Below are 20316 nucleotides of genomic sequence, written 5' to 3' on the forward strand. Positions count from 1 at the left end.
TGAGTAATTTATTATGCAAGAACAAGTAACTGGAACATCTACATGTAGATTATTCTGGCCAAAGTCTCCCACCTTATCCTTTCCATTTCAAATTTACCTGAGAAGATAAACCTGTCTGAAACAAACGAACTGTGCTGACAGAACGGGTCTCAGTTAACTCTCCCTAGCAACCTGTTGGCTAAAATCCCAGCATTCTTTACACTTGACTGCCAGCTAGCCTTCTTGTTAGTTCTTTGCTTCTTATCTCTTAACACAAGATTCCAGTCTCCTCTTTTATTCTGTCTTAAACTTACTGCTCACTTTGAAGAGCTGCTTTTATTAAACACCCTGGCTTATGAAACTGTTGCTACTGCTAACATATGTTCCACATGTTTAATCAATGGACAAATGAAATCTGCCTGAAAAAGTTATTCTATGAATCTGAGGCTGGTAACTAGTTCAAGATGTTTTGATAGAGCCATTCAAATAGGTTATAAGTCCAGCCAAGTAGCCATATCAAAATATTTGCTGTTCCTTCTAATGAACACCAAGAGGGGGAATATCTTAATTACTGAAATAATTTAAGACACAACCCTGAAAAGTCAAAAGCTCGGAAGGGACCTTGGAGATAGTACAGTTTAGCATTTGTTTTCAGCCACTAAGATACTGACATAATCCAGGGACGGTTTTTATGATGTAAGCACTAAGAATTTTTACCTTATTCCATTCCCAGATGTCAACCTGCTATAATATAATGGCTATTATAAAGTTCGATTTTGTTAGTATTTCATAACATTCTGTTAGTATTTTATAGCTTTGGCAATAAAATATATTCCATGCAACCTTATTTAATGTTTTGTCCTTAAACTTTAGGATAATTGATATAAAAGTTATGATAAATATAATAAAAGTATCCCTAGGAATCCATAAATACTCTTCTTAGAAAAAAAATTTAAAGTAGTTATTCTGCTTCTACCATAAGAAATGTTATCAGCCATTGCCCTATTCTGAAACATCTTGTAAAACTGATGCAAGTGACACCCAGCAAGGTTGCACAATTGGCCTATGGTCATATAACCAGTTCATTGCAAAACTGTGACCAGAGTTTGGTATAATCATACTTCGTAGGCACACAGGAAGCTCTAAAGTTTGGATCAACAGAAGAAAAATAATTACTGTATGTCTCAATCCAAAAGGAAAGTCAAAGTGGTTAGCTGAATTCTAACTCCTTTGATGTTATACTCACTGTCCTTCTATTGGACTACCTTTCTCATTAATGTAAAGAAACAAACTAACAAACTAACAGAAGGGCCTCAGGTGATGGGGGGGTGTGACTGACAGTGTAGACTGGCTATCTAGAAAATCATCTACAACCCCAATATTCTTCATGTTAACTACAAAAGCTATAAGGGTCAAACTCAATCCTGGGTCTCCTTTGTAGTTAGGGGTGACAATGTGACAAAATTACAAAACTGAGAATATATATATATAAGTGCTAGGGAGGGTATTTCTTCTCAAATAGAAACATTAATCCTGTTGAGAGGCCTGGACCCTTGTGCCCTCGTCTCCTGAAGAATGTGGATGTGACTGTTGGAGATACAAAACCCATCTTGAGGTTTGCAAGGGGCAGAGAGAAGGAACCTGGCTCTCCAATTACACAGGTCAGCCATCACAGCGGCCCTGGACTATCTATCCTTGGGCTTCCTATTGAGTGAATTTTAAGACTATGCAGTTCATTTTTTGGTTACCCAGAGCTAAATACAATCCTAAGTCTTACAGGAAATAAACCTGGCTTTTCCTTCTCAATCTACTTTGTCCTCAAGTGGTTTGTCCTCTGGCTTAGTCTTAAATGGATAAATTTGGGAAACAAATGTTTAGCCACCTTCAACTTCACCTTACTTCATGCCACGACCCCATAGTTTCTTAAAAGATAAATAAGAAAGCAAGGTATATAACTATTTTCTCCAAGAAGAAAAGAACAAGCTTGTAGTAGGTCTCCCAGTAGCAGATGGCAGAGCCAATGCTGCCTGGAGAGACTAATGACACAGAGGTTCTATCCTTACAGAACACTTAACCTCAATCCTAGATAGTATCTAAATAACCAAAAACCAGAAAGAAAAAAATTAGAAATGAATGCATGTCATATTCCTAACTTCTACTGGGGAAAAAACATAAACCTGATGCCTTAATTATAGGAGATATTACAAAAACCATCCATTTAACAGACTATCTTTTCTTTTACTTGAGCATCATTTTGGAGATTCTCCATGTCAAGTTTTATGTAAGTCAAACAAAATGGATTGAGTCTAAGCAATACAATAATTCCCAGGAAGGCTTGTGAACAGAAGCAGGGTGCTTTCCATTCTTCTTTCACTGTTCTTTCCAATAAAGTTGGCTGTGGCAGCTCATAGTTTTATCAATTGTTAAAGTTCAGTAGTTATTTTTCAAAAGGGCAGAAAATAATAGGTAACATTGAGAAGTTAGGAATTTTACTAATTTCATGCCAAAAAATTTTTATATGAATTTATAAATAAAGAAAAGAATGCTTCTCTACAAGGGAGTGCAAAAATGCTTGGCAAATTTCTTGGATTAAGGTTCACAAAACCCAAACCAGTAGCCATTCTCAACAAACAGCCTAGACCTTCACTCTACAAATTAAAGAGAATTCATAATCCAATCTATCATTCAATAAATACCTCTATAGCTGATAGTGACCCTAAGGGTTCAGAATACAAGAGTACAATAAGATATGGCATTCCATAGAATGTCCTGCGTTCTATGATGATCAAGAGGAATCCCTTAATCTGAGTCTTTAAAGTTGCACTAAGTACCTCAAACAGTGAAAATTCTGCACAGGAAGGGCTAAAGTCAAGCAAGTAATAAACATTTAGGAAATAAGGAACAATCTTTATGGAAAAAAATGGCATCTATTAACTACTATTAATGAAGCAATACTTGAGGAGAAAAAAAAAAAAACTGGGGAAGAAGAAATGAGTTTAAATAGACCTTTATATCAGAACAGTTTCCAGAAATTTGTAATCAAATCTGTAGAACCAGAACTGTCTTAAGTTAGACTGTATTGAGTAAAATTCCCCCTCTTGAACCCAAATAAATGGAACCCTCGCTTAGGATAGAGCATATATCTATATCATAGTCTGTACGTTTATTATAGCAAGCAACCGATTCACATGCTGGTTACTCAAATAACACTAAGTTAAATACACCAGAAAAAAAATTAACAAACTTAAAAAAAAAAAATCAGTTATTTCCTTCAAAAATTTCCCTAAATTTTTAGTGTCATGTTAGGTAATTTCTCAGAAAGGTATACATATAAAACACACAGTTCACACAGTCTCCCCCTACCTAGCACATTTCCTGGAGGTACCTCCTCTAGATCTTCCAGTTCCCTGCCCATCAGAAGATACAGGTTTTCCAGTGTACAGCAGGCCATGTGAGGGACTGGGGGGAGATCATCTGGTGGGGCTGAGAAGCCTAATGGTACCTAGGTAAAATTTTTAAAAAATTATTAAAGACAAGTTAGGAGGCATGTGAAAACATTTACTGACATCTCTAATTCTTTCTACTCATCAGTAAGATATGGCATTGCCACCATAGCCACCTTTCATGTAAACCTGAAACATACAAATTTGAAATTGTATGATGAAATCTCATTTTATGCATAAAATGTGAAATACTAAAACTTCTCAAATATTTAAAAAACTGTCCAGATTCCCACTTGACCATAGCTTCAGTGCTAAGAAACAAATTCTGTTGTAACTGGTAGCACAATCTTGCTGCTGGTATTGAGGTGAACCATGCCATACACTGCATCTGGTGACTACTCTGTTATTGCTTCAACACTCATTATTACTACAATAATTTAAATTGTTTTACTTTTACAATAATGTTCTTCAAAACATTCAACAAGGGCTGGTGCTAGTGCCTAGTAACACATGAAAATAACTAATAAAAATATCACAGAAAAATCTAAACAATTGCTATATCATAGGCTGTGTTGTTCATCCGGAAAAGAGCATGCTGTGAAATATTAGGAACACTGACAAAAAGACATTATACACACACACAGCAAAACTATGCTACAAGAATAACAGACTTATGAGCTCCCCTATATGGTATTTATTCTTAAGGAGAAACTTTTTAAATGAGTCAAGGTTTGAGCTGTGTGAAGTCTTCAGCTTAAATACAAGTACCCTGAAAGTAATTCAAACAAAAACCAACATATCTTTGGTATCCACAGGACCAAGGGGCTTTGCTAGTCATAAGAAGAGGGGAAAAAAAGTCTCAGATATAACATATACAAAGATAACATCACAAACAGAATGACTGACAAGTAGTACACACAAGTAAGTTCATAAAGGCTCAGAACAAGAAGAGTTTCACACATTCAGGTAGACCTGGAAACTTAATAAAAATGATGGCCTTTCCCACACATACTTCATCTAAATGTGCATGTTCTGATATAATCACAACTCTGTAGCTCTAAAGATAGGTTGGAAAGAAATAAAAAATACAAGGACTGACGGAGAACAAGAGAATTATTCACAATTTGTCCATCCACTTAAAAACAGATAAATTATAATTTATAAGACAGCAAGGATGTACAAATATGATTGCATGACCAAGGTGATCCTAAAATTTGTATAATCAGAAAAATGACAGATGATACTTCATTTATGTATGTATGATCTATCAAAATGTATGGATACAGTCTACTATCATGTATAACTAATTAGAACAAAAAAATTAAAAAACAATAAGCAAGGAGGCAGAGGCATACGATCAATATACAAAAGTTCATAGTATTTCCATAGATTGGCAGCAGACAGAATAATATATACATTTAAAACCAGTACCTTACAGAATAGCAACGAAATATAAGATAGCTACAAATAAATATAACCAAAGTAATTGAAAATCCTGATGGAGAAAACTAAAAAAACTTGAATAACAAACATTAAAAATGACCTAAATGAACAAACCTAACACATATGTGGATGGTAAGATGCTACACTGCAAAATGATGATTCAGGCCAAATGGAATTTACAGTAATTCCAATCAAATTTTCAACAGGGCTTTTCACAGAACCTGAAAGCACAGAGAAGTGGTGAGGAATAAACAAGAAGAAACAAAGAAAAACAAGAAGAGACTTGGCCTTTTAGATGTTAAAACATTCAAATGAAGAGAGCACTGAAGAGACACAGTGACAGACAAGCAAAATTTCAAAAAGTAAGCAAGAAACCTAATAGTTTAGGGAAAAAGATCAATTTATGTGTGGAATTTGTTTATGATGAGTTGAACAAAGCAAATTAGTGGACAGAAATGGACTATTCAATGATGCTTGAACAACTGGTCATTTGGTAAATAAAGTTAACTGAATCCCTTCATACCATAAACAAAGACTGGATTTAACATTTAAAAATATGAAAGGCAAAACATTAGAAGGAAAACATATAGAAGGAAACACAGGAGAAAGTTTTGTGACTTCAATGTGGTTCTAATTCCAATTTTATTAAATAAGTTACAAAAAGCAAAATCCATGTAAGCAGTGATTAATGAATTCAACTGCACTAAAATTAAGTATGTCTGTCCATTAAGTAATAACAAACAGGAAGAGAAGACAAGTCCCAAACTGGACAAGAAAGCTGCAAAACTTAAACTGACAAGAAATTAGTATCTAGAGTACACAAAGGACTTGTAAAATCCAGTGTTTTCTCAAAAGCAGTGTAGTAGAAAACAGGGAAATGACACTAAGAGATAACATCACAGGAGAAAATATAATTCACCAACAGATTAATTAAGAGTAGTAAGGAAAATGTAAATTAAATTACTATAAAACACCATGTCATGCCCATCAGATTGGCAAAAATTAGAAGCCTAACAATACCAAATTTTGGTGAGAATATAGAACAAGTGGAACAATTGAGCCACACCAGGTTACCATTCCATGACTATGTGGAGTATAAATCAGAACTCCTTTGAAAGACAATTTAATCTAAGCATGGTGGTGCACACCTATAATCCCAGTGCTGGGGAGGCTGAGGCCTTAAGTAATTTAGCATGATCCTGCCTCAAAATTAGAAATAAAAAGGGATGAGTTAAGCACCCCTAGGTTCAATCCCTGGTACCAAAAAATAAAAAATAAAAAGAGAGACAGAGAGAAACAATTTAGAATTATCTTGTTAGGTCAAAGAATACCTACGCAATTCCACCATAGGTGTATTCCCTATATTCCCTAGAATTTCTTGCAAATATTCACAAGAAGGTATATAGAAAAATATTCAAGGTATCATTTGTTTAGCAAAAACAAAACAACCAAAAACAGTCCAAGCCCAAACACAAATATATAGTGACAGGAAAACCAGATAAAGTGTGTACTTATATGATGGAATATTATGCAGAACTGAACAATAAATGAACTATAGGAACAGGTATTAACAGAGTAATTTCTCAATACTAAGTGAAAAAAGTCATAGAAGGATAACTACATTAAAGAATCCATTTATAGGGCTGGGGATATAGCTCAATTGGTAGAGTGCTTGCCTCGCAAGCGCAAGGCCCTGGGTTCAAATCCCCAGCATCGCAAAAAAAAAAAAAGAATCCATTTATAAGTCAGGCACAGTGATGCAAGCCCGTATGTAATCCCAGAGGCTCAGGCAGGAGGATCTTGAGTTCAAAGCCAGTTTCAGCAAAAGTGAGGTGCTAAGCAACTTAGTGAAATTCTGTCTCTAAATAAAATACAAAATGGGGTTGGGGATGTGGCTCAGTGGTAGACTGCCCCAATTTCAATCCCTGGCATTAAAAAAAAAAAAAAAAAATCCATTTGTACAAAGTTCAAAAACATATGACTGTAACATGTTGTAATGAATTTTTTAGAAATGTATATGTATGTTGTAGAACTATAAAGAAAAGAAAAGCAAGAGAGGATGTGACCAGCAGACTAAAGGTGCTCTCCTTGCTTCCTGGAGTTCACACCTTTGTGTAATCTCCTCACCAAGTGTGAGTGGGATCTGTGAGACTTGCCTCTAACTAATGGAAAATTCCAAAGGAGACTGTACACCACTCCATGGCTATGTAACATCATACAAGACTGTCTTGCTGGTAGACTCATTCCAGAGGCTCAATGGCTTAATCAAATAAGCCTCTAAGTTGGAAAAATCTCCAAGGCAAGAAGCTGCAGGTGGCCTCTAGGAGGTAAGGGCAGCCAATAGTTACAAAATACCCCGAGGCCTTCATTGCTTGCAAGTGTAGATACTAGTTCTGCAAACATTCTCCAGGTTCTGAAAAACACATTCTTCCCCAGTCAATACTCTAGCCTGGTCAACACTCTGACTATAGCTTTATGGGATCCTGAGAAGACACAGTTGAGTCATGCCTAGACTCCTATCATAAAGTCTGATATGATAAAATGTGTATAGTACCAAACTGCTAAATTTGTTATACTCCAAAATATGCAGCAGTAGAAAAACAGTATAAAAGATAAGTCTAAAATTCTGGTTAGGACTTACTTCTGGGTTAGGTCTGACATATTGCTCATTTTTCTTTCTTTTTTAAGGTACATTGGAATTATGTTTTATGTGGCTTTGATTACAAAACAAAGAGCCATTTTTTGCTGTCAATTCATTGTATCATTCCTACTTGAATCATCTGATACATAAGCAGCTGATTTCAACCTGTAGCTCCACAAGAGCAGAGACATACTATGCCCAGAAAGTAAACTGGAGTGCTTATGAAATTTGTAATGCCCAATAAATCAGTGTTTCACTAAATATTTTCTTATCTGGACAATTTAGAGTAAAGAAAAAAAAAATTATCAGTTAGTTGACCCCTACTGATAAACAACAAACATCAATAATGGCCAAGCCAAGAAGTTAAGATAATCATAAAAGGTTTATATGCATGTTATTATACCACTTTTAAAATAAAATATAACCCTATAAAATAAAACCTTTTACACACCAAGTGCTGTGCTCCACTCACAGTCCAGCAAGGACTGCTTAACTCTCACATAGCATTGAGATCTCTTAAGTACTAAACTGCTAAAACTGATAGAATAAGCATTTAAGGCAAGGAAAAACTGATGGTACAGACTTTTCTTCCACAGCTCCCTTCCTCTCTGGTTTTCAGCTTTCCTGGTTTACCTGCAGACAGGCTGGTTCCTGCATAGGGAGGAGCTCAGGCTTTCTGCTTCTGATGTTTTATGTCATCAACTGACAAGCTGCTTCCTGTTGATCCTGATCCTGACTGGTTACCTGTTCTATTAGTATCTTAGTCATCCTATGACCTTTATTACTTTAATTATAATATACATTATAATCTTACTTACACCTTACTTTAAAAAATGTTCTGAGAGTTGTGGTCTCTTTCACTCTCTGGTTTAGCCATTTTTAGACACCAGTTGTCTAACAGCTTATAGACCCTCCTACTGAATTTCTGGGACCCACCTACTATGTAGGTGTACCTATCACCTGCTCACTCCCCACACTTTTGACCTTAGCCAACCTGTTTTGGGGGTCACCACATTTTTTTAAAGCTCTGCCATCGTCTTGATTCCAGCATGACATCTACTCTTACCCATTCTGTCCTCTAGCTGCAAGGTGATATTTGCCTTGAAGAGAAAAGCTTTATAATTTAATAGAGGCTGAAAAGTTGTTCACACACTGGTGTGGTTTCCTAAATGCTAAGATTGTGAGACATAAATACCAGATGTTACCAAAGCAACAGAAGAAGAGATACAGGGATTTACTCAGGTATGCCTTTCTTCTAAGGTATCCAAAGAGGTATCAGACCCTTGAAACAATATATTAATGTTTTATTTCCAATTCTTACCCTTTGCAAAAACTCAATAGGACTGTACTTGGGCCCCAAGACAAAAATTTTCTCTCCTCTTCGAGCTACACCGCTGAATACTCGAGCAAATGCAATAAAAGACTCTTGGTTGCTTCCTTCCTGGGACACAGGATTAGTGGCCATACTCTCCACCTGTTGCTCATCACCTGCCAGGAACAAAGGGTAGTAAGTGCCAAAGTACTCTCTTTAATCCAAGAACTGCCTGAAAACACAGAGGAAATAGTGAATATATTTGGTTCAAATTCAGGAAATAAACACTAAGAAAGAAAAGAATACTGATAAAAACTATAATTAGAGGGGGCTGGGGAGATAGCTCAGTTGGTAAAGTGCTTGCCTTGCAAGCACGAGGCCATGGGTTTGATTCCCAAAACTGCAAAAAAAAAAACAAAAAAAAAAACTATAATTAGAGCTAAAAACTCAGTGCTAAAATATGAGTATCCTATGTTGAGCAAAACACCAAATACTTTACACTAAAGCCTATTTAGGAAAGCTATACCTCTTGGCTCTTCTCCCTGTGGGCTTGTTTCTAGGGCATTCCCATCTTGGGTGGGCTCCAAAGGCGCCTGCCCCTGTGCTGCAGCGAGCTTCTCTGCATGCCTCTGTCTTGCACGTTCACGTCTTTGAGTAATTTCTTCTTGAGTGAGAGGCCTACAGGACATCACAAATAGGTTATCATCTGGCAACATAAAGCATCTCTTGGTTCATTCAAAAAGGGAAACAGCACGAATTGATAGGGCTGAATAAGATGATTAGTTTCAAGTGTCTTCCAGACTGAAGACCTTTCCAAGTTCTCCCTTAGCTGGATCAACAGGAGAGAGGGTCCACCAGGTTCTCCAAGAAAGCTGCATCTCCAGCTAAGTTGAGCTTATGAACTGACAGGCAAAAGTCCAAGTTCCCAAGTGCAGTTAAGCACAAAAATAACATGCATCCTTTCTCAGACATCAGTATTTCTTCTAGAAGAGGAAAAGAAAAGGGAGAAGGAAGGGAACAAGTAATGGATACCAGGACATCGTATGCCCCAGAGAGAAACACGCAGTAGGCCTCGGTAAAAAACTGAGGTTTTCTTCCTAAGTACAAACACGCATCTTCATGTACAACTGGAGTTTACAAGGAAGGGTTCCAGGCCAGGTCATGTACTGGCAATTCACCAGAACAAAAAGGTTAAATTAAAATGATTAGCCATTACATTAGATCCAAGAGGTACCAAAAGAGAAAAGGCAATGTGTAGGTGTATATATGTCTTTGTTGGAGGTAGTCTGAAAGGTGTTGTTAATTAAGCTATTTTCTCTAAAAAGAGTTGTTCTCATGTCTGTTAAGACTCAGAGAAAGTGCTTACAGCTTTAATACCAAAATGGTTTTTGCAAAAGGTAAATTCCAAGTTGAATAATAATGGTCATTCTGTTTGGGAGTCTGGGTTTGTAAAGTAGAAATTAGGCAGGTAGTTGATACCCAGAATGTGGTTCCCTTCGTGTGGAGGTCCTCATGAACCACCTGCATGCTCAACCCCAACACAGGAGCAAAAGCAATCCTGTCCTAAGGTTGGTAAAATCTGAACATTTTCCTCACTCTTCTCTGGGACTCAGCATTAAGACACCAGGCTAATCTTCTGGTCTCAACTTTATGGTCCACCTCTGAAAGCTGCCATACTCTGCCTGGTCCCAACATTTTGTGCCTCTATTCCCCATTGTCCCTCACCTTTGACATTATGATTCCTACTTTACTCCCTGATCTCTGCATTGAAAACAGACTGGTAGTCTCATCTCTCACCCTGACTTGCTACCTTCTCCTCCTCTCTCCTTAAGCACTGTGAAACCACAATGATAGGTATTCAGCATGGGTACTTCCCATCTACCTTCTAATTGGCCACATACTCTTAGCCAAATGCACTAAGACCTCTTCCACCTTTTTATTTCCTCTTCAGATACATGCAGCTAGACAGGACTTCCCACTAGACCTGGATTCCAGTTCTGTCTTCCTTACTAGCTGCCTCTCAGAATGGAAGAGTTCAGTTCTAGGAATTGGCCCTTCGTGTCAGACCCATCCCACTGCAGGTAACAGGGCTGTGCAATAGGATACAAACATGAGAGACTGATCTGTGAGATGCTGTACTCAGGCAACCAGAACTGCTGGCACTGGAAAGACTATCAACCCAAGAGACAAGTCCCTCTTTATGGGAAACTCTCAGTGTTAGAAGGTCTTTCAAATACAGGATGCATTTTGCTTCCTCACAATTGGTAGGCAGGGATGCCGTTCTGTCCTCTGGAGCAGTTCTCTCCTTCCCCTCCCCTTGGAATCACCCGCACTCAATTCCTTCCCCTCACCCTTCTCTTTCCCAGGTTAATCCCTTCAGTTAATCCTTCAACCAGGCCTTAGACAACTGTCCTTATTTCTAGATTTTTGCTAAAAGCTCTTAAGAATATATGAAGAGTGTGAATTACAATATCCATGCACTGGGAGGAAGAGATACCTGAGGCACTTGCTAGTATCAGAAGAGAAATGGTTTCTTCTGATAGGCTTAACATGGATACAGACATTGTGCTAATCACTTCACATAGGTTACAGCATACAAATATCTCAACAATTGAATGAAGTATACATTCTATCCCATTTTACAAAGAGAAAATGGAGAATTAGAAAATTTAAGTAATATGACCTGAAGTCAGATACTGAATGGAGGAGTCAGGATTCTAATCTAGATCTGCTTGGCTCCAAATCCTATGCTCATTATCATCAAGCTGTGTCTTCCATTTAGAAGGAATTAAGATGATAAAAATCACCATTTTAATTGTGATTTTGAATTTGGTTAGAAAAGAAGTGTATTTTTCACCTTCACCTCATATATTAAATCTTCATCTACCTAATTGCATAACATGATCTGGAATAAATAGGCATTCATAGTCATCAGTTAGCATCAAAAGCACAGACAGGTACTTGCTGTCTTCCTACATATTTATACATTCATGCAGTTAAAACCTGCTATGTGCCATGCACTGTGTGTGTACTAGGAATGGTGATAGAGGGGAGCAAGCAAACAAAAGGGAAGTCAACAGGATTTATAAAAAGTGCACTCTGTACATCTAATATTCATTGTTTAAAACAAAGAGAAATTTACTTATAGGAAAACAGGGCTCTGTTAGTAAGGACACAGCTGCAGGTGGTGGGTTATTTGGGCTACAGTTTAACTACCATGTATGACACTTCTTGGAAGGGACTAGAAATGAAGGATACCAGAGGTGAGAATGTGGACTGGAAATTCAAATGTTAGGTTGGGAGATGAATCTAGAGGTGAAAGGAAAAGAGGCAAGAACACAAAACTATTCAATTTCAGAATTCCCTAACAGTGGTCATGCTCTGGCCTATGTGGCACTGGTCAAGAGACAGAAGGATGTCAGAGAAAGGGTTGGTAGAAGTCAGTACCAAAGTTCACCACCCTACCAAGTAGCTGAGATGATGGGGAGCAGGTGACCAAAAAGAAAAGTGACATCTGTTTGAAGATGGTATAAAGGAACAGATAGATGAGGATGGTGAGAATAGAAGGTTAAGAGAATAATTCTATAAAATGAACCCACTGTACTGACCTCTCCATAGGCTTCCTTTGCCAAAAAAGCAATCTGCCTGCAGCCCACCTGGCCTGAGGGGACAGGATATATCACATTCCTCAGCGACCTGAGGCAGGGGGCTAATGTCTGGCACACAGTGTAAATAATGAATGATGGTAGGTAGAGAGGATGATGGCTGGTTATCAAAGAAAAGACAATGGGTTGCTAAAAGTTAACCTCTAGGATCCCACAACCCCTGACCCCACCCCACAATGAGTTGCTAATGATTACCCCAGAGTTCCTGCTTCTTCCTGCCCTTAGGCAGGGGTCTATAAGAGCATGAAACACCAACTCTCATGGACCCAGCTCTGAGCCCCCTTCTCTTTGGAGAAGTTGGCTGTCCTTGTTTCTTTCTTAAATAAAACTTGCTTTCTAGGTTTGCCTCAGCATTTCCCGGGTGTTTAATCTTCAACATCAGGGGAACAAAGATCTGTTCCTGATCTCCAAAACCCATTTCAATGATACCTTGTTACTAGAAGATGATTCCCAAGAAGGAAGAAAAAGCAACACACAGACTTAGGAACACAGAGGGACAGGGACTCCCTGGAAAACTCCAAAAAGAATGTCACTTAATAGGTACTTACCATCAGATTGAGAATTCAATAAGAATGTCAAATAAACTGCACTTTAAAATAGCAAAAGCAGATTTAGGGAACTGAAAAGTCATAGATATGACGCAGGGCAGATTCTCCACAGTAAAGTGAACAACCACAGGCCTTAAAGCTAAACAGGTCTAGATTCAAATACATCTTTGGCCTCCTTGTGGCTATGTGACTGGAGTATATTACCCATTTTTCTTACGGCTCCTTAATTTCCTCACAAGTCAAAGTGAAGTGCCAGATATTTCTTCCATTGCAGAATTGTTAGATGTAAACAGTCTAATCAATGGCATCATGATAATACTATAATAGCTTCATAAACTACAGCTAATTATTAGTGTTATTATCATCATTAGTTACAAGATGGGGAGTAAGACTTGGGATGCTGCTGAGTGCTAGGATCTTCTCAAGGAATGACAATTACAATCTTTCATGTCACTCTGTTACTCTGTTTCATTCCCACACTGCCCAGAGTAGAAGTGGCCAGTACAGAAAAGGCACTTCCAAGCAACTATATAAATGAGTGTCTTTATTTTAGAGACCAAAATCCTGCCTATAAGGGGCAGGTACTGCTTCTAGTAATGGCTGACCTGTGGCTTCTGCCCAGGGCTCCCACTGAGAACAACTAGGCAAGATGAATAAATTAACAACATCAAAAAATAAATAAATAAAGAGGACTGACAGTATCAACGAGTAAACAAAGCACTGAGAATTTTAGGTCAGGATTTCAAAAGAGGGAAGCAAAGACTGAAGAGCACCTTCCTTGCTGCTGCTTTTCTGCTGAGAGGAATTTGGCACATCTGAAGAACAAAGAATCTAAAGAGAAATACTGAAGTCTTTCTTTGAAAGACTGGAAGGGAGAGAAGAATGGCTGCTATCACCACTTCTACAATGATGCACTGGAGGTCCCAGCCAGTAAAGAAAGAAAGAAGAAGAAACAACACTGTATCATTTGTGGTTAAAATGATTATGTATGGAAAAATTCAAAGAATGTAATGAAATATTGGAATAAGTGAATTCTTAAGAGAAAAACTGAATACAAGATCAAGGTACAGAAATAATCTATAACCCTAAATATTGAAAAACAGAAAGTGAAAGTTTACAAAAAGATATTTTTCATTACATTAAAAACCATCTAACCAGATGCAGTGGTGCATGCCTATAAACCTAGCAACTCAGGAGGCTGAGGCAGGAGGATCACAAGTCCAAGGCCAGCCTCAGCAACTTAGCAAGACCCTGTCTCAAAAAATAAAAAGGACTAGGGATGTAGGTCAATGGTACAGTGCCCCTGGTGGTTCAATCCCCAACACCACCACCCCAAAAAATCTAATATCTAACAATACTTCTAAACAAATATGTATAATACTAGCTAGAAAACTATAAAATAATTAAAGAAAATCTACATAAATGGAGACTATACCTCATCCATAGACTGAAATTTTCAATGGTAAGAGATATTCTTTTCTGATGGAGCTGTAATTAATGGCAATTCCTTTCAAAATTCCAACATGGGTACAAGCAGATTGACAAGCTTGAAACTCGAAATTTACCTAGAACTGCTAAGGGCCAAGAATAACCAAAAATCATGAAGATACAGTAATTAAAATTATGGTGATTAGGGCTGAAGATATAGCTCAGTTAGTACAGTGCTTCCCTAGCATGCACAAGGCCCTGGGTCCAATCCCCAGCACCACCACCAAAAAAAAAAAAGAAAAAGAAAAATATTATAGCAATTAAAGAAAGTAAGCAAGTAAGCAAGTAACTAAATTAAGAAGATGAAACTATAATGTGATCTTGGCTCAGACAGAGAGACCAGTAGCACAGAAGAGAAAATACTGAAACAATCCCACACATATACAGATACCACAAAAGTGGTATAGTTAAGCAGTGAGTAAAGAACAGTCTTCCATCAAATCAGGGACAGCAAATAAGGGAAAAATCTTTAAGGCTTTGTGGGTGTCCCATCACTCCATCTCTTGCTTTATTTTCAATGTGTATCACCATTGAACATATTCTAATCTACATTAAAGGAATACAATAGTCTGCTGCCCTGACTCAATACATATAATATAATCAAAACAAAAATGGTATATGTCCCCACATTTTAAAAGTAGTAAAATTTACACAACAAAAAACACTACCCAGAAGAAAGAGCAAAGTAATGATAATGACATTATCCAATGAAATTTGTTACTGTATTATTATACAAAACAATTATTAAAATTGATGTTGGTTAAGCAATGGATGACAAAAATAAAATCAGTGAAACAACCTCATGGAACAGAATTAACAGCACTTGCGGAAATATCCTAAAATCTGGAAAACATGAATTTTTAAGAAAAATATTCACAGAAAATGTAATTACTAGCAGAGGCATAACAGTACTATTATTCCTCAGGAATAAAATGAAGAGCAGGTACACACAGGAATTTAAAGTGATATAAATACATGTATTTGAAATCTCAGGAGTACATTTTCCAATTCTCCAATACTCCCTTGGAATCTATTAGAATCTCTGAGATATTCCCAGCAGCCCAAAAAACCCTTATCTCCTGGTATATGAAAAAATTTCTGCCATAGATCACATTGAAATATCATCTCGGAATAGCCTAGATATATAATTATACATTCATTCATTCATTCATTCAACTATTTACTTATTAATTTAGCAACTCACCTGCCTACCCATTCATTGACCTACTTGTTTCTTCATTCCAATACTCATTCATTCTTTCTTCATTCACTCATTTATCTATTTCTTCACTTATTCTCAGGACAAAAATTACTAAAGCCTCCTCTTCCATGGAAGTACTAGAAAATAAACCGCCTTTCTCCTGAAGGATAAGCAGAATTTTACCACAAGAAAAGAGGCCTTCCAAGATGGAGGTGCAGCATAAGCAAAGATATAGAATTTGTTCATGGAATAGCATAAAATACTACAGAAACAGAAAAATAAAAATCTAGTTGAAATCATGGTATGGGGTCAGGTCATGATGGGTCAAGTTTATTTCATAGATGTTGATCATGAAACTTCAGACAAATTACCTTCATGACTTCTGCTAGGTCTACTTATTATTTATTTGTTATTTCATTTAATTTAATTGGGCATAACATTTACTTCATTTACTTCATTAAGATTTACAACCAGGGCCGGTGGGACATGCCTGTAATCCCAGCGGCTCGGGAGGCTGAGGCAGGAGGATCCTGAGTTCAAAACCAGACTCAGCAAAATGAGGCGCTAAGCAACTCAGTGAGACTCTGTCTCTAAATAAAAATAAAAACTAGTGCTAGGGATGTGGCTCAGTGGTTGAGTGCTCCTGAGTTCAATCCCTGGTTCCCAAAAAAAGATTTACTTCATCAAATCTTAAAATTTCATTTTATAAAAAGAAAAGCTAGAGCACTTGACATAAATAAGCAAGAAACACAAATACATATTAAAATACATAAGACATAAATACATATTAAAATACATTATTAAATAAAAACTTGTTTTCCTAAGTACCACTGAAGTCATCACCAACCATATATTTCACATTTTAGGCAAAATTGCTCAAGGCAATAAGAATCACTAAGCAATTCTAAATTAGGATGACAAATGGGTTGGCAGAACTCAAGACTGGGGCAGGGGAACCTGTGTGGAGATTACTATAATAGTTCCCATGAGATATGATCAGGATCTAACTAGTGGGGAAGGCAGAAGAGATGGAAAGGAAAGGAACACATGCAGAAAACAGATGATGTAGAAGAGACAGACTCCCCACCTCTGGAAATCCATCTCCACATCTGCCACCTCCGCACATATAGAACATATACACAGAGAAGCAAGGTTCACACATTAAGGTAGAAAGAATTAGATTAGAAGGGCAGGCTTAGATTATATCTTGTCTGACATGTTCAATAAAAGTTAACTGTTGTCACTACTACTATTACTACCCTACACATCTACATCAGATCAAATAAAAACCCCAAAGCTGATTTTGACAGTTTTCTCTTACAGAGATATCCCAAAAGCATTCATGACTACACAAACTGTATGTTACCCTATACTGGTTCAATTTCAGTGCTGGGATGGGAAGGAAAGGCATTATCTGTGCCTTCCCACACACTACACACTAGATACAAGCCTTTCCCCAGCCCATATCCCACTGTTCTTACCTTGGCTTATTCTGAGGTAAGGCCTTGGCATCAATTGCAAACATTTTGGAAACAAAGATAATAACTGGAGCAGTATCCTCACTTCCACATTTCATAAAAGCTAAACAAACAGGAAGCAAAAATGTCACTATTTTTCCCATAATTAAAAAAAAGATTTTTCTGGAAAATAGATTTTAAAATATAGCATCATCTAAATACATAACTTTAAACAACTATGATAAATACTCTATTTACACAGATTGCTAGGAAAGAATAGTAGGGCAAGAGCAACAGAGTTGGCAGAGATGAAGAAACAGAAGCAAAACTGACAGTGTGGGAGTTTGGGAGGGCTCCTACATCAGCACTAAAGCTATGGAGTGGGGTTGAAGACCACTGTAAGCAATGACTAATGTTTCCCTGTATATGGCAGAGAAAGGATAGAATTAAGGAACATTACCCAAGATCAAGAGTCAATAAGATAGTTTGCTAAAATAAATAAAAATCAATAGCTTTTCCAATCCCTCACGATAACAAGTTAAAAAATAAACAAAAACAATGTATCATGGTAGTAAAAAACAAACTCAGAAATAAATTAAGATCCAATACTACACAGACGTCCATTCTTTTTAAATATATAAAGTATAATGCAGTTTCATGTCAACATAGTGGCACTTATAAACCTATACTGAGGCACAAAATCATTGGTAATTAAAAAAAAAATCACCACCCCCATATCAATATAATTTATACACAAAGAATTCAACAGAAAAAAATCAAACAAAAAATTAGAGGAAATAAGAATTAAACACATTCAAATCTTGATAGCAAACCTTTGAAAGGTTTTAAAGAACAGAGCAACATGGTAACCTACATGTTAACAGGATCACTCTGGCTACAACAGAGAGAAAAAAACTAAAGGGAATCAAGGGCAGAAGCATGGACATTAGTTAGACTACTAATACAATAATCAGGTGAGACAGGATGGTTGCTTGACCCAGAGACACCAAAGTGGGAATAGTGGAAAGTAATCAGATTCTGGATATATTTCAAAGGAACAATTGACAGATTTGCTGATAGCCTAGATAGTCTATCTGTCTAGAGAGTCCAAACAGATGTGAGGTAAAACACAAGTTGCCACAAATGACTCCAAGGTTTTTGAACTGAGAAAATGAAAGGATAGCAGCACCTCCAACTGAGATGGGAATAATGAGGAGCAGCAAGTTTGGGGATGAGATAAAAGACAAGTTTGGAATATGTTAAGTTTGAGATGCTTTGTAGACAGCTAAGTAGAGAAAGGGTGTGTGCTAAATGCATATGAGTTTAGAGTTCAGAGAACAGATGTACATGCAGATACAGATGTGAGAAACCATTGTCTTTTAAAGACTTGAGAATGGATGAGATCACCAAAAGAGGGATTGCAGATAAAATATATGAGGTAAAAAAACCAAGTCTTGCTTGGGATGCTCCACAGTTAGAAAGCCAGGGAAATGGAGATTAAGACAAAGAAATTAAGATTGAACCACAGAAGAGATTAAGGGAGATAGGGAAAGCATGTGGAAGATTGGAAGTCAAGGGAAGAAAGAGTTCCAAAGAGGAAGGAGAGATCAGCTGTGCTAAATATTAGTGACAGATCTGGTCAGATGAAGACTGTGAACTGGACGTGAGATTTAACAAAGTGAGCCTGGTGTATGGTGCATGTCTGTAATCCCAGTTACTAGGGAAGCTGAGGCAGGAGTATAAAAACGTTTGAGGAGCTGGGGTTGTAGCTCAATGATAGAGCACTTGCGTAGCACCATGTGAGGCACTGATTTCAATCCTCAGCATCACATAAAAATAAATAAATAAAATAAAGTTAAAAGTGCTTTAAAAAAAAAGTTTGAGGCCCGACTGGGCAAATATGCAAGACTCTATCTCAAAATAAAAATAAATAAATAAATAAAAGGGCTAGAGATGCATCTCAGTGGTAGAGCAACCCTGGGTTCAAGCCCCAGTACAAAAAAAGATTTAACAAAGAGTTAGTAGTTACCCCAATAACAGCAGTGGAGTTGTTTAGGGTCAGCAGTTATTAATTCAACAGAATGGGAAGAAAAGAACTGAAGTCTGTGAATATATGTAAATGAATTTCACTGTACCTACTGAGCCCGGAAAAGGAACTTATTTCGTGGGGACATGTATGTCTAAGGTATCTAATGAAAAGCAGTCTCTGGACTCACTTTGTGTGTGACCCTATGGACACAGCCAAGGCAACACAGGAAACACATTCCTGGGTATATAAGAAATGAGATCAGAGCAGGAAGAAAGTGTCTCAGAGTCTGGTTGCCCACTGGTTGAGCAAAATAGCTATAATGAAACTGAAACTTTGGGGGCAGAGGAATAAAACTGGTGAAATGGTCATTTGTGGGATTGGACATTTGACAAACTGTCCATTTTGTAAACTGACATTGAGCAAGTTGGTCTAGAGCAGCCTGTACTGATAACAATCAGTAACATGGTACATTCCAACATGTTCATCTCTGCCTCACCTGCTTTCAGAGCTTGAGTTTCCGGGGGAAGAGAATCAAATGTTTGCGATCCCGTGCACATCAGTTTCTCCACTCTCTCAGCTGTAATATCAAGGGGACTAGGAAGTTTCTGACACACCATAGCTGAAGTCTGTTGTTAAGGACTCAGAAGTGTGGACCAGTGCCAGGGCAAAGATTAACAGTATGCACTAAATACCAAAGTAACAATGAAAATGCCTGGGCTATAAGGCAACACAGATTTATGAATCACATCTCAAAGTATGGTTTCAGGGAGTTCATGGACTTTTTAAAGCTCAGACAGGAGTCTCACATCAAATATTCTCACTGACAGTCAACGGAATAAATGATAATAGAGGCTGGTAGGTGGGCTAACTTTGACCTTGAAATGAAACAGTAATCTAACACCCACATTATGTATTTATATTTAAATCTGAGTGCAATTATTCTTTTATAATGCTTACTTAAAAAATTGTTTTAAAAAGAATACTCAGTATTAACATTAAATAGCATTAGTATACTAATTTTTAAACTATTAAATACAATTTCACAATACACTACTAGATAAGCAAAGATTTTACTTTGAATTAGAATGTTATTTCCATTATCTGATTACA

General features: G+C 37.1%; 1 protein-coding gene across 2 annotated transcripts in view; it reads right to left on the reverse strand.

Moving 5' to 3' along the window:
* The window catches only part of Efl1 (elongation factor like GTPase 1), a 135955-nt gene that overhangs the window by 81042 nt on the left and 34597 nt on the right, over positions 1 to 20316 (reverse strand). For both annotated transcript variants that reach the window (XM_047534803.1, XM_047534810.1), the window contains exons 11-15: positions 19703 to 19825; positions 17202 to 17301; positions 9345 to 9496; positions 8828 to 8994; positions 3343 to 3481 (exon numbers count right to left, since the gene is read on the reverse strand). In XM_047534803.1, coding sequence (XP_047390759.1) covers positions 3343 to 3481; positions 8828 to 8994; positions 9345 to 9496; positions 17202 to 17301; positions 19703 to 19825 — 681 coding nt within the window. The remainder of the gene's footprint in view (positions 1 to 3342; positions 3482 to 8827; positions 8995 to 9344; positions 9497 to 17201; positions 17302 to 19702; positions 19826 to 20316) is intronic.

Source organism: Sciurus carolinensis, chromosome 2 (assembly GCF_902686445.1).
Source record: "Sciurus carolinensis chromosome 2, mSciCar1.2, whole genome shotgun sequence".
NCBI classification, from domain to species: Eukaryota; Metazoa; Chordata; class Mammalia; order Rodentia; family Sciuridae; genus Sciurus; species Sciurus carolinensis.